A 12,841-nucleotide genomic window follows, 5' to 3' on the forward strand; every position below is an offset into this window, starting at 1 on the left:
CTTTCATCATGTTGGTTCCTATAACTGAACTCAGGTCATCAGCTCACTGGTAAGCGCCTTTCCAGGCTGAGCTATCTCAGTGACTGCACAGTTTTAAAGGACTCATTTGTTCTCTGCATGTCCAAGGTGCCGAGCTGAAACAAGTCTGGACCAGTACTTCTCCAGTTTTCTCTCCGGTCAAGGTAAATGGCACTTCTGACCCACACATCACTGACACCATCCACATGGATCTAGGTTAGTTTTGCTTACTCACTTCGAAAAGGAATTGAATATGTAGGTGGTAGATAAGAGGGAGGATACCCCAGAAGGTTGGCCAACTTTGGAACTGACTATGCTAATCTGAAGTAGTTCTTAAATACCCCTTCTCTCCAGCATCTTATACAACCTGAAGCGCCAAGACTCAAGGTAACAACCCTACTCTGACAGCTTTCACTACAAAACAACTGACATAATTCTTAAGTAAACACACAGCACTTTTCGGTATTGTAATTAGCTTAAGACCACATAGCCCACTTAGAAAGGAAATGAGGTAAACCTACCTTCCTAAAACTTTCCAGGCTTTCTACCAAGCAAACTTCCCTCCGGAAACTACCTTGACCATTAACCCAGCCCAACTGAAACAAACCTACCAAAATGAAGACTTCCTATCTACTGACATATCAGAGTGGAAAAGACTTGTAGAGAAGGCTTTCTAATGGTGATGTCAGACAAGTTCTCCCCTTTACTACATTTTGGAAGGAAACAGGCTTACTCACTGAGAGCAAGGTAACAATCTAAACATTATGCTCCTATTGAATGTTTAGCTCAAGGTGACCATTATTGCAAAGGGAAAATAAGTAAGGAAACTGTTACCCAATGGCTGATCATATAAAAATCTAGCGGCAGTTTCAGTATGTAACACTGCTTCAAGTTGTAAAAGCAACAAGTAGCAAAATCTGAGGCTAGTTTATTTGATTCAGAACAATGCAGTAACCAGAGACCTAACAGGTTTATTAAGTACTTGGGAAAACTGCTATTCCCAGAGCTGACCTTTGAAGAGCCACTCTCTGCTTCTCAGATTTCTTATAAAGACCACACACCAGTTGTAAATCAGCTTCTGAACCAATGGTTTGCAAGTTTTCCGGAGCAAGCAAACAACTTCCCCCATTCAGGAAGACCTTTCCTCAACTCCCTGAGAGAGGATTCAAGTCCTCGGGACAGTACACTCAAAAGATGTCTACAGAGGAACACACTGACCAAGGCCTGCCATTCACTCGGTCAGTGTCTGGTCGTGGTAAATGCTTACTATAAGTTATTGCCACTAGACTAGCATCCATCAAACTTTTAAACTTTCCAAACACCAGTATGCAAAGTGGTTGCCCACTGTATACAACTTGCTCAAGAAATGCGTGTATATTCCACAGAATCTAGTATAGTATCTATATTGGGGGGTTTGCCAATGCAATGCATGAACCCCGAGTTGTAGGACCTAAGCTACTTCGAGGCATTCAGCAGCCTCCAAGTTTTCCTACTTCAACACCAGGCTGAAAGCTCAGGCCCCACTGGCTTCCCAGTCTCCCCTTCCGGCGTCCCCCGGCTGTCAGGGAACCCCCCCCCCTCCTCTGCACACAGGGGGAGGAGAGAGAAAGCCTCGGAGGCGGGGGAGCCGGGTTAGGGGGGCGGGGGGGGGGGAGTGAGCATCCCTGCGCCTCCTCGCCCAGACCCACCTTAAGCAGGATGGACGGCGGCAGTTGGTTGATGTCTGGGATCTCGGGGGGCGGCTCCCTGTGACAGTCGCAGGGGTTTTCGGGGGGCTCCTGACAGTCCGCGTCGCCGCTCTCGGGCTGCTGCTGGGCAGACGAGGGGGCGGTGCCCCCGGCTCGGACTGTGTCCCCGGCGGCGGCCACGATGGGGGCACACTCTGAGGCGGGAGAGGCGGGCGCGGGGCAGAGCGGCGGCGGGGGCTGCTCCGGGGCCTGGCAGCAGCCGGCATCGGGCGGCCGCGGCGGCGAGGCACCTCCTCCCGCGGGCCCTCCCCCGCCGCCGCCGCCCCCGCCGCAGCCCCCGCAGCCGCAACGGGGCTGCTTGCAGGGGGTGCAGGCGGGGACCCCGGCCCCTTTCCGCTTGCAAACCATCTCGAGGGCCGTGGCGGGCTCGGCCTGCGGCGGCGGCGCCGGCGGTGCCCGGAAGAGCTGCACGGCGGCCAGCGGTCCCAGGAAGCGCACGGGCCCCACGCCGGCCAGGAAGAGGCTCCGGCCCTGCTGCTCCCAGGCGGCGGCGGCGGCCAGCCCCAGCTCCTTGCAGCAGGACGCGGGCGACGAGGCAGCGGCGGCGGCGGCGGCGGCCGAGGACAGCAGGAAGCGGCGTGCGGCGGCGGCGCAGTCCTCGGCGGCCAGGGCCGCGTAGCGCCGCGCCAAGTGCTGCGAGGAGACGGCGGCGTAGGCCCCGTCCCGCGGCGGCGGCGGCGGTGGCGAGAGCGGCGGCTCCTCCTCTAGGCCGGCGGAGGCGGGCGCGCCGGGGCTGTGCACGATGAAGCAGAGCATGCAGGGCCCGCGGAAGAAGCAGTCCCGGCTCCGGGGCGCCGCGGGCTGCGGGGACGCCTTGGCCAGAGCCCGGCGGGGCAGTCTGAGGAGAGGGCGCCGGCGGCGACACCAGCTGCAGCAGCGAGGCCTCTTCTGGCTCGGGCGGTTACGCGGCTCCTTCGAGAGAAGGTGGCCCATATAGAAGGCCCCGAGGAGGGCGACCGGGACGGGGCGGGAGAGGGAGGCCCGAGGGGCGGGCTCCGGCGGCGGGGCAGGCCGCTGGCTGGGTCGCCCGCGCCGCGCACCCGGCACACGCGACGGCGGGGGTGGGCGTCAGCTGCGGGCCGCCCGGGTGCCCGACGCGGGCTACATGCTTTGCCCCCCGGGGAGCCGGGAGGAGGACGGGCGCGAGCTGTGGGGACGCGAGGGAGGGAAGCGAGTCTGCCGGCCAGGCCAGCCGGTTCAGTCAGTCAGCGCCGCGGCGGGGGCAGCGCGGGCCCGACTCGGACCATTTTAACTGCGGCTGGGCCGGCGGCGCGCGAGCCCGCGACACGGCCCGTCGCCGCGGGAGCGCGCCGCCCGCTCCGGGAGGGGGCGGAGCCGCCCGCGGGGGCGCGCGGGTCTCACCCAGGGGCGGGAGCGCCGCCGGGGGAGAAGCGGGGACCTCGGGGCTGCGCGCTGACGGGGCCGCGCACTCCCTCCGGCTGCACACGGAGGTGGCCTGGACGCCTCCGGGCTCACGCCCCTCTCCCGAAGCGGATGGAGACGCTTCCGAGCCAGCTGGGTGACATCCGTTTCCACGGCCGCGCTGACGTCTGGAGGTGTAAGTTCAAGAGCTGCCATTGGCCAGGCTCAGCTTGGCTCTTCCCCTTCACTTCCCACCCCACCATCGCCCTGACTCGGAAACTGAGGCCAATTGAGAACGGAAGAACCAGTTCCACCTGAGAGGCCTGAGCCCTTGGGTGATGGGTGACAGTCCAGTAAGGATCCGTTAGCTAGGTGACTACACTGATTCTACTCCTGTGTCTAGGCACCTGTTGCATACTGCTGCCTTTGCACACAATTGCGGGCTGAAAACATGTATCACGCTGAAAACAGGTATACACGCTGGAAAAAACACTCCAACATTCCAGGCTCCAAGCTCAATGTTACTGTTGTTTGACACCTTGAAATCCAGTCTGTCCACTCTGTGAATATTAGTGTGGTGCCCTTAGGACAGACTTTGGTGGCTAAGGTGGGGAACTAAAACATGCAAGTTGATCAGACTTCAGAAGTCTTAAGTTACAGTGATGACACAGGTTCTCGGATGGGGAGAGGTCAGCTTTCACAGGGGAGAAGGTAGGGAAAGTTAGTTGTCTTAGTCTCTTCTGCTGCTATAACAATGCTACATACAACAGTAAACTATGAAGAAGTTTATCTCGCTCTGGAGGCTTTGGAAAGTAGAATAACATGCAGTGTCAGCTAAGTGGCAGGGTAAAAGCGCCGGAAACTGTCTATCATTTTTTATCGGGAACCTACTCTTGTGGTAACAATTTGTTCCTGGAGGGCGGAACTCTAGTGTCCTCATCACCTCTTAAAGGACCCCCTTAGGAATGTTGCATGCATACTGTTAACAGTAGCAAATTTCAGGGTAAGTTTTGGAGGGAACTTTGAAACCATGCTAAGAGTCCAAAGCAGTGGATCAGGCAGTGGAGAGGACTTTAGAAAAAGTGTCAGTGGGGGGAGTGGCAGAAAAGAAACAAAGGCTGCGAAGAAATGAGGTGATTTGTTTCTGGCAGTTTCTACTCTTCATTAAAAGAAGCCCCACCCCTCCCTGCTGAAGAATATACTCCCTGGGTATATTCAAAAGCTACCGGGGAGAGAGTTGAGGATATCAGAATTTCAAAAACCAATGGGAAAAAGATTTGTCCAGATATTCACATATTTGTTACTCTCAAATGTGCTGTCTGAACTCCTTCACCTACGGATATCCCCCACATGCCCATGGTTCTTCTGCCTGTAATCGAGGAAAGGGTCTTCCAGGCTCTCAGAGCTCCATTCGTGAATCGTCAAGTTATGGCCATCTCGGCTTGGCTCTTTTCTAGAGCAAATGAAGCTAAAATTGTGCAGAAAGTACAGCCCTGTCAGTTTCTTGTAAGTCAAGCATTCGTCTACCCTTTGGCACATAAAGACCCACATCTTGTGTTCACCAAGAGAAATAAAGTCCTGTCTGCAAAAAGACTTGTATGGAAACGCAAATGTACTGATGAGAGCAAAACTCTCAAGGAGCCCAGATGTCTGTCAGTGGGAGAATGAGGAAGCTGGAATATTCAGTGCACCACTACTCTTGAATTAAAAATAAAATAGAATATGAATGGATCTCATAAATGTGTGTTGAATCAGACTGTGGAGTTAGAAACGAGAATGCCTTCCTGATTTTAGCAAGTCCTTTATAGAGAGCCTGGCACCATGCATACCCATCAGGGGCACATATGCACTCGAACTGCAACTTAACGTTTCTAAAGATGAGGTAGGCAGACTCTGAGACTTTTAAGTTTCTGAAGTTCACGGTAGCTATTATAATCCTTAGCCAGTCAGAAGTGAACAAGTTGCCCTTGGTCTTGTTGAATTCTGCCTGAGAAGTGACATTTGTGTTGGATAGTTAGAAAGGTGTGTGTCTGTTCTGACTGCTTGCTTCCTTCACCCACATAGATCTTCTTGAGAAAACAAAACAGAATTCCTCAGACTTAAACATTTACACTTAACTCTTTCTTCACCACACCACAGCTCCCCATCTAGGGTTCCACATCTCTAATACCAGCCCTCAGGTGGCTGAGGCAAGAACATTGTCACCAATTCAAGGCATGCCTGGGCTACAGTCACTCTTTAAAACAGGAGTGGGGAGAGGGGACAGTAAATCACTATTATTGTCATTGTGGTTTTAATGACAAATGTCTCCTGTAAACTCAAACATTTACTACTTGGACCCCAGCTGGTGCTGCTGCTTGGGTAGATCTAGGAGCAGTAACCTTGATGGGAGAGCTGTGGAGCAGGCTTTGAGGTTTCAGAGCTGTGTGCCATTCTCAGATTGTGTTCTCTGCTTCCAACAAGTTCGGGATGTGAACTCTTAGCTTCCAGCTTCAGGTGTCATGCCCTGAACTTTGCAAACAAGGACTCTAGTCCTGAAATGGTGAGCCCAGATAAACTATTCTATGAGTGACTTTAGTCATGGTGTCTTCTTATCAAAGCAATAGAGAAATAACTAAAATAATCACCAAAACTGTAAGAACTCATTACCCTAAAGAGTAATGCCAAGAAATTTTCAAGAAATGAAACTATCAGCAAGAGTTTTGGCAGCTGATTGTTAAAAATGAATAAACCCCATAATCCTGAATAGTGAGAGACTAGACTGGTGCTTACAGGTAACCCTTGGTGGTCTAACAGCATCTGGTCTGGAATTGTCAGCTAAATGACATGTTCTCTTAAGCATGAGCAATCACCAAACATCAATGTCATGTATGACCAATGTGGCCATAGAAAAAAGATGGAAGTAAGAGCCTTCCACAATCATGTCTGAATGCATCAAACACAAGAACCTCCTCTAGACACATAGTGGACAGAAGAGGTGGATAATACATTCTGTATTATGAGGGCACATTTGTACCTAATATTATAGAAAGGAATCTGGGCATACATGCTATTAATAGCTTTTTAGTCACCACTAATGGTTTGTTTCAAGTTAATCCCTGCTGCCAGCCCAGGTGTCTATAGAGAAGTACAAGGTTGAGATCCAACACACAAAAGGTTGAGCATTTCAAGAAGTGCCTGAAGCCAGATGTCCATAAGATGAGAAAAGAACTCGAGGGGTGACAATGAGAGACACGGACATCACAAGGCTCATAAACATGGCTGACAAGAAGGAAAGAAAACAAGTGAGTTCTAAATGAAGACTATGTACCCATACCACTGCGGCTCCCTGCAGAATCTGATGGCTGGAGAGGAGATGCAGGCAGCATGACCTCTGAGGTGTTAGTCTGGTGCCCTCTCGGGTCCCTGACTCTGAACAAAGTACAATTTAAATATTTAATTCCTAACTGTCCTCGTTAGCCTTTATGGTGTTAGTCATGACTCTTACTATTCTGATTTTCTAAACCACAAAGCTGAAGGTTTTCCCTATCATAAGTGACTACTATTTTCTAACCATTAATAATGACAGCTCTGCCGGGCAGTGGTGGCGCATGCCTTTAATCCCAGCACTTGGGAGGGAGGCAGAGGCAGGCGGATTTCTGAGTTCGAGGCCAGCCTGGTCTACAGAGTGAGTTCCAGGACATCCAGGACTGCACAGAGAAACCCTGTCTCAAAAACAAACAAACAAGCAAACAAACAAAAAAATAATAATAATGACAGCTCTGCTCTATTCTGTCTTGAAGATAACATATGACAAAATATCCATAGGCTCTCTCCGGCTTTCTGACTACCTCTAACTCAAAGTGACTCTTTAGTGCTCAGAATTCCTTCCTAAGTCGAATCCTTTACTGTCTTTTTAATGCTCTCTTCCTAAGATTTTGCAGTATAGTGATATTCTGCTGCCTATTTGCAACAAGACATTAAACCCAACTGTAATTCACCAGGCATGTCTAGCCAGGATTATAGCATTTATTAAATATCACCAGTGTGCAAAACATTCCCTTTTTTTTTTTTTTTAGGATTTGGAGGGGGGATTGTTTTGTTTTGTTTTGTTTTTTCGAGACAGGGTTTCTCTGTGTAGCCCTGGCTGTCCTGGAATTTACTCTGTAGACCAGGCTGACCTTGAAGTCAGAGATCTGCCTGCCTCTGCCTCCCAAGTGCTGGGATTAAAGGCATGCACCACCACTGCCCAGCAACATTCCCTCCTTTACTATCCATCTTACCCTACCATTTCTTTTTTTCTTTTCCTTTTTATTATTCTTTTTAATGATTCTTTGTCATATGTTTGTCTGGAAGTTTGGGGATTGGTTTTCCAAGAGTTTATTTTTCTGTCTCCCTCTCCCCACCCCCAATTCTGTCCCACTAGAATATAAAATACATACAAGAGAAAAATTTAGTTTACTTAGTTTTCAGGAAGATAATTTAACAAGTATGCAGAAGAACTAGAGGATGTGAACAGGTAATTGGTAGGAAGACTAGGGATTATTGTTCAAAGGATCAGAAGAAAAACTTTGTAGTAATGAAGGCATCCTAGGAATAATGAAATAAAGTAAGATTTGCAACATTTCTGATAGGGATTTTTTTCTGGTATTGATAAATTATTTATTAGTTGAGTAGAAGAAAGAGAATGATGGATAGGAAGGAAATGAACCCCAGAATTTCTACTTCCATGTTTAATGTATGGAAATTTTTACAAATGTGAGCAGTATTTGAACCTAGGGTAGACTTCTCTTACAGTATGATAGGATTTGCACTGAAACCAGTTTATGAACTTAAAAGTGAACAATTTAAAATAAGTCTTACATTGGGCATAGTGACACACATCTGTAATTCCAACAGTTGAGAAGCAGAGGCAAGAGTATTGAAGCACGATCAAGGTTAACCTACTCTATGTAGAAAGTTCTAGGGGCTGGAGAGATGGCTCAGTGGGTAAGAGCACTGACTACTCTTCCAAAGGTCATGAGTTCAAATCCCAGCAACCACATGGTGGCTCACAACCATCCTTAATAAGATCTGACGACCTCTTCTGGTGTGTCTGAAGAGAGCTCCAGTGTACTTAGATATAATAATAAATAAATCTTTAAAAAAAAAGAAAGTTCTAGATTAGCCAAGACTATATAGTGAGACTGTGTCTAAAAGCAATAAGAAAAAACCTTTTATGTCTTGTCTAAGAATATACTTAATTCAAAATTCACATTTGCCTGTAAAACATTCTAATGTATAAAAAGCTTTTTAGTGAATGAAGTTGGGTAATAATTGCAATACATTGCTCAAACATGATATCAGTGATACAAAAGCACACTTCATGTACCATTAACCCTACCAATTGCAGTTGAGGTGGTAGAGGGCATTGATAGAAGATCAAAGATACTACCTTCACATCTGGAAATCATGGAACACACCAGATATTAAATCATTTAACTATATTAAATCATTTAACTATTCACCCAATCGTGTTTTTGTCGAATACTTAAAGCTAAAGATGTTAGAACAAACGAGTTTGAAGAGAAGTCCCTTTAGAAAGACAACATATTCTTGGGTTGGTTTCAGATATTAACTGCCCCCTAGACAATCCTTTCATCGCCTCTTTCAGCCTACATGTCACCACCTTTCATAAGACCTTCTAGTTGTTCTGTAGAACGTCCCAAGCCATTACCTGCTACAGCGATGCCTGATTTGGTTAATATCATCCCCATCAGAATTAATCCGGTTTGTTCACTCCAGAATAATCAGTACCTGTGATTGATTGTTAGTCAACTGAGTTTTAAAAGTGGCATGTCTTTGGTGAGTCTGGCCTAACCTGGTGAACCACACAAAAGAAGGCCTAGAAGTGAATCAGGAAGTTAGGGAAGTTCACACAGCTAAAGCGGGTTTCCTGAGGATTAAGTAGCAAGAAACTGCAGGTGGCCTCTGGGGACAGAGGAGCCCCTTAGCTGACTGACCCCTGGAGTTCAGCCTGAACCCCCAGCAGGACTTCTGACTTGCAAGTATCTGTGCACACAGACATACTGCTCAAATCACTTTATTTCTAGGTCTTGTTCTTGCAGTAATAGAAAACGTGTCCAAAGGATCCTGTGGAATCCAAAACATAGGAGAAAGCAAATAATTATCCTTTATTCTCCAAAAAGTAAGTGAAGTTTATAGAAGGAAACAACTAAACAGACATAAATGATTTGTGTTCTCCAAATTTTGCATGTTATTGGAATAATTAAGGCAAATGAGGGTGCTTATTGTACTTTATTTACTCAAGATCCATATATATCATTTTTAAATAAAACTAACGCAACAGAATATCTATTACACCTGTTCCTTCAAGTCAGCTAAGTAGGGCTTATCATTTTATTTTCTCGTTTTCAACTGGTACAAATTTAATCTATCTAGGTTCCCCCTAACCAATCTCATTCATTTTTCTCTCCTAGAATTTAATAACAATTGGGTTTCTTGTTACACAGCTATTAATTTGCTAGCTGTAACCCAAGGCCAGATAATTAAAACTATTTCAATGACTCAAAAAGAGCAAGCTACTTTCCCAATACCACATGTTAATAATTGGTGGTATTGTTTATTATAATAATCAACCAAATATCTATGTTCCAAACATGCTTGTTCTACCTTGAATGCAATGAGTAGGAGATTGCCTCTCCATCACCCATTTTAAATAGCTAGAGATAAAACAATCGTAACGAGGATCCACATACTGAAAGAACTGTGTACGCTGCGTATAATCTTTTCTGTGGTAGCAGGGGACAAAGGCAGGATGTCTGGACTCATATTCATCACACACAACGGCCTAAAGCCTTCACCTCTCTGAGTCTCTGTCTACTCCTGTAGCCACAGGCTTATTACTAAATGCCTATGCCATAAGCTAGGCTTGTTCACAGACTAACTTGTAACTTATACAAACCTGTTTATACTATTCTATGTCTGCCACGTGGCTAATTACCTCTCCTCAGTTTCATACATCCAATTTCCTCCAAGTGAAGTAGTAAATCTTCCTACCTATCTTCCAGAGTTCGTTCGTTCGCTTCTCTCTCTCTCTCTCTCTCTCTCTCTCTCTCTCTCTCTCTCTCTCTCTGTCTCTCTCTCTCTCTCTCTCTCTCTCTCTCTCTCTCTCTCTCCCAGCTGTCCCAGCTGTCCCGTGGTCTAATCCTGGCTTATCTTATTGGCCATTATTTATTGACAAGTGATGCTTCCACACAGTACAAAAGAGATTATCCCAACATCTCTCCCTTTTAAACTAATAAAAAGCTCTTTGTCTAACATCAATACACTATGCACAGTAAGAACAATTATGGAAAGTATCAAGTAAGAATTATATTCCCAGCTGGGCAGTGGTGGCGCACGCCTTTGATCCCAGCACTCGGGAGGCAGGTGGATTTCTGAGTTCAAGGCCAGCCTGGTCTACAGAGTGAGTTCCAGGACAGCCAGGACTACACAGAGAAACCCTGTCTCGAAAAAAAAAAAAAAAAAAAAAAAAAGAATTATATTCCCAGTGTCCAGTCATATGAATTTGGCAACCATGGAGAAAGTAGTCCATTATCTATCCTGGTTTCTTGAATACAAATTCTGTACCTAAATCATTTTCTATCATAACTTATATGACCAACCTAAAAAGATCTTAGACCTTAAATTTATCTTAGATCCTAAACAACTTAAGCTTAATTGTGAGACTATAACTATCTAATTTTCAATCCCATCGGAGACCTGAGAAGGATAAATATTACCTGAATAAATAGAAAGTGCAGAGCAAGCAGCTTCTAAAACTATAGAACTGGGTGAGATTTCTGGCTACTTGGACAGCCAACCAAGGTTTCTCTGTATTGTACTTTCATTGAAGTATTATCTTCAACCTTCTGGCCAAGAATATCTGACAGACTTTTTTTTTTTAAAGATTTATTTATTTATTATATGTAAGTACACTGTAGCTGTCTTCAGACACTCCAGAAGAGAGAGTCAGATCTCATTACAGATGGTTGTGAGCCACCATGTGGTTGCTGCGATTTGAACTCTGGACCTACAGAAGAGCAGTCGGGTGCTCTTACCCACGAAGCCATCTCACCAGCCCCTGACAGACTTTCTTGTGAAGCAGGAATTGTAAAGGACTTGCCTACCTTATCTTTGCAAACCTCAGCAGTTGACTTCCCTGCATCCCATTTGTCCAGTTTGGACAGCATACTGTTGGCAGTCAAAACAGGGTGGATTTTTTTGGTGTTTGGTTGGTTTGTTGGTTAGTTGATTGGTTGGTTAGTTGGTTGGTTAGTTGGATGGTTGGTTGGTTGGTTTTCTGGGGGTTGGGTTGGGTTGGTTTGGTTTTTCTTGGGAGCAGCTTTACCACATTTGAAACAAACTCCATAAGAAGTTTTTTGATGCTCTTCATCTTCTTTGAAGCAGAGGAAAGGTGCTGCTAGGAGCAGACATGACTGTCATGAAAAGCCTTATGTTAATAAAAATAATAATAAATATGTCATATTGCAGAGTATTTTTTCAAGGGAATTATTAAAAGAGCCATTGCCAAAGTGTGGGAGTAGAATACAGCCCTGTGTAGCTTCCTTTCACAGCTGCTTTTTATTTTCATTTCTGCCTCACTGTGTGTGACAGACAGACAGACAGACAGACAGACAGACGAGACACTTTCCCCTGACTTTAGTTTATTTTATCTTTATTGTCTTCAATATGTGTAACGATTGACAGACCAGGGCCAGGAAAATGGATCAATGCCAGATGACCTGAGTTTGATCCCCAAAACTCATGTCAAGGTGGGAGGAGAAAACCAACTCCTCAAAGTTGTAACCTCCACTAGCCCAGCGTGCCACACCTAAACCTATTCCCACACATCTGACACAGTAATAGTAAGTAATGAAAGTGTCTTTAGAAAATATCAAGAGTCCTCAGCATTACTGAATTAGATTTATTTCAATAATTTGTATCTTCATTGCACTACAAATCAGACGTGCTCACTGTTGACTTACTAATATGGAGCATAAATACAAGTCATAGTAGTGTTAGTCCTGAAATTAAAATAGAAAACCAGTGCCATAATTTTGAGACAAATTTGAAGCAAATGTTAATTAAATACGACCAGATTTGTTGACTCTTACCAAGTCCATCACTGGGGTCTCAGAAAATGGTCATAAGTCATGTTTTGCAAAGTCTTAAGGCAAAAGCTCATGGCTACTGTATTTCCCACCAGGCCCAATCAAGTACTAGCAAACAATTTGACTTATTTCCTTCCTGACTACAAAGTCCCACCCACATCCGGTCAAGCACATGTGGTCAAGCACATGGGAGCGCGAAGATGTGGCTTGTAATTTTCAAAGAAGCACTAGCACCCAACCTTTCAGGAGGTTATCTGTCCTTGGGCAAGTGGGATTTACAGGTTAACCTTAGATCTTATAGTAGTTGTGGTTTTCAGACTGTCGATAATGTCTTCATTTTCCATGTTAAGCATGGAAGGATAAATAATATTCTCCCATCACTAATATTGAACATTCTTATACATTTTTTAAATAAAAGAAAAAGACTTACTTTGAAACTATAAGGGTGCTTACTATACTGTGAAAATCTTCACTGATGAAATTTTATTTTATTTTCATCAGACAGTGAAAATTCATTATTTCTAAAGGAAATTTAATTCTAGAACATACCCTAAAAACCAACATTAAATTGCATTGCTT

General features: G+C 45.7%; 1 protein-coding gene across 3 annotated transcripts in view; it reads right to left on the reverse strand.

Moving 5' to 3' along the window:
* The window catches only part of Fbxl17 (F-box and leucine-rich repeat protein 17), a 458,236-nt gene extending 451,370 nt beyond the window's left edge, over positions 1-6,866 (reverse strand). For 2 of the 3 annotated variants that reach the window (XR_385343.4, XM_006524600.4), the window contains exon 1: positions 1,707-6,866. Coding sequence is in view for 2 of the 3 variants with exons in the window: in XM_006524600.4 (XP_006524663.1) it covers positions 1,707-2,699 (993 nt within the window). In the remaining variant the exon portion in view is untranslated. The remainder of the gene's footprint in view (positions 1-1,706) is intronic. The other variant, NM_015794.1, reaches the window with a different exon arrangement.
* Positions 6,867-12,841: the final 5,975 nt, after the last annotated feature.

Source organism: Mus musculus, chromosome 17 (genome assembly GCF_000001635.26).
Source record: "Mus musculus strain C57BL/6J chromosome 17, GRCm38.p6 C57BL/6J".
Lineage (NCBI taxonomy): Eukaryota > Metazoa > Chordata > Mammalia > Rodentia > Muridae > Mus > Mus musculus.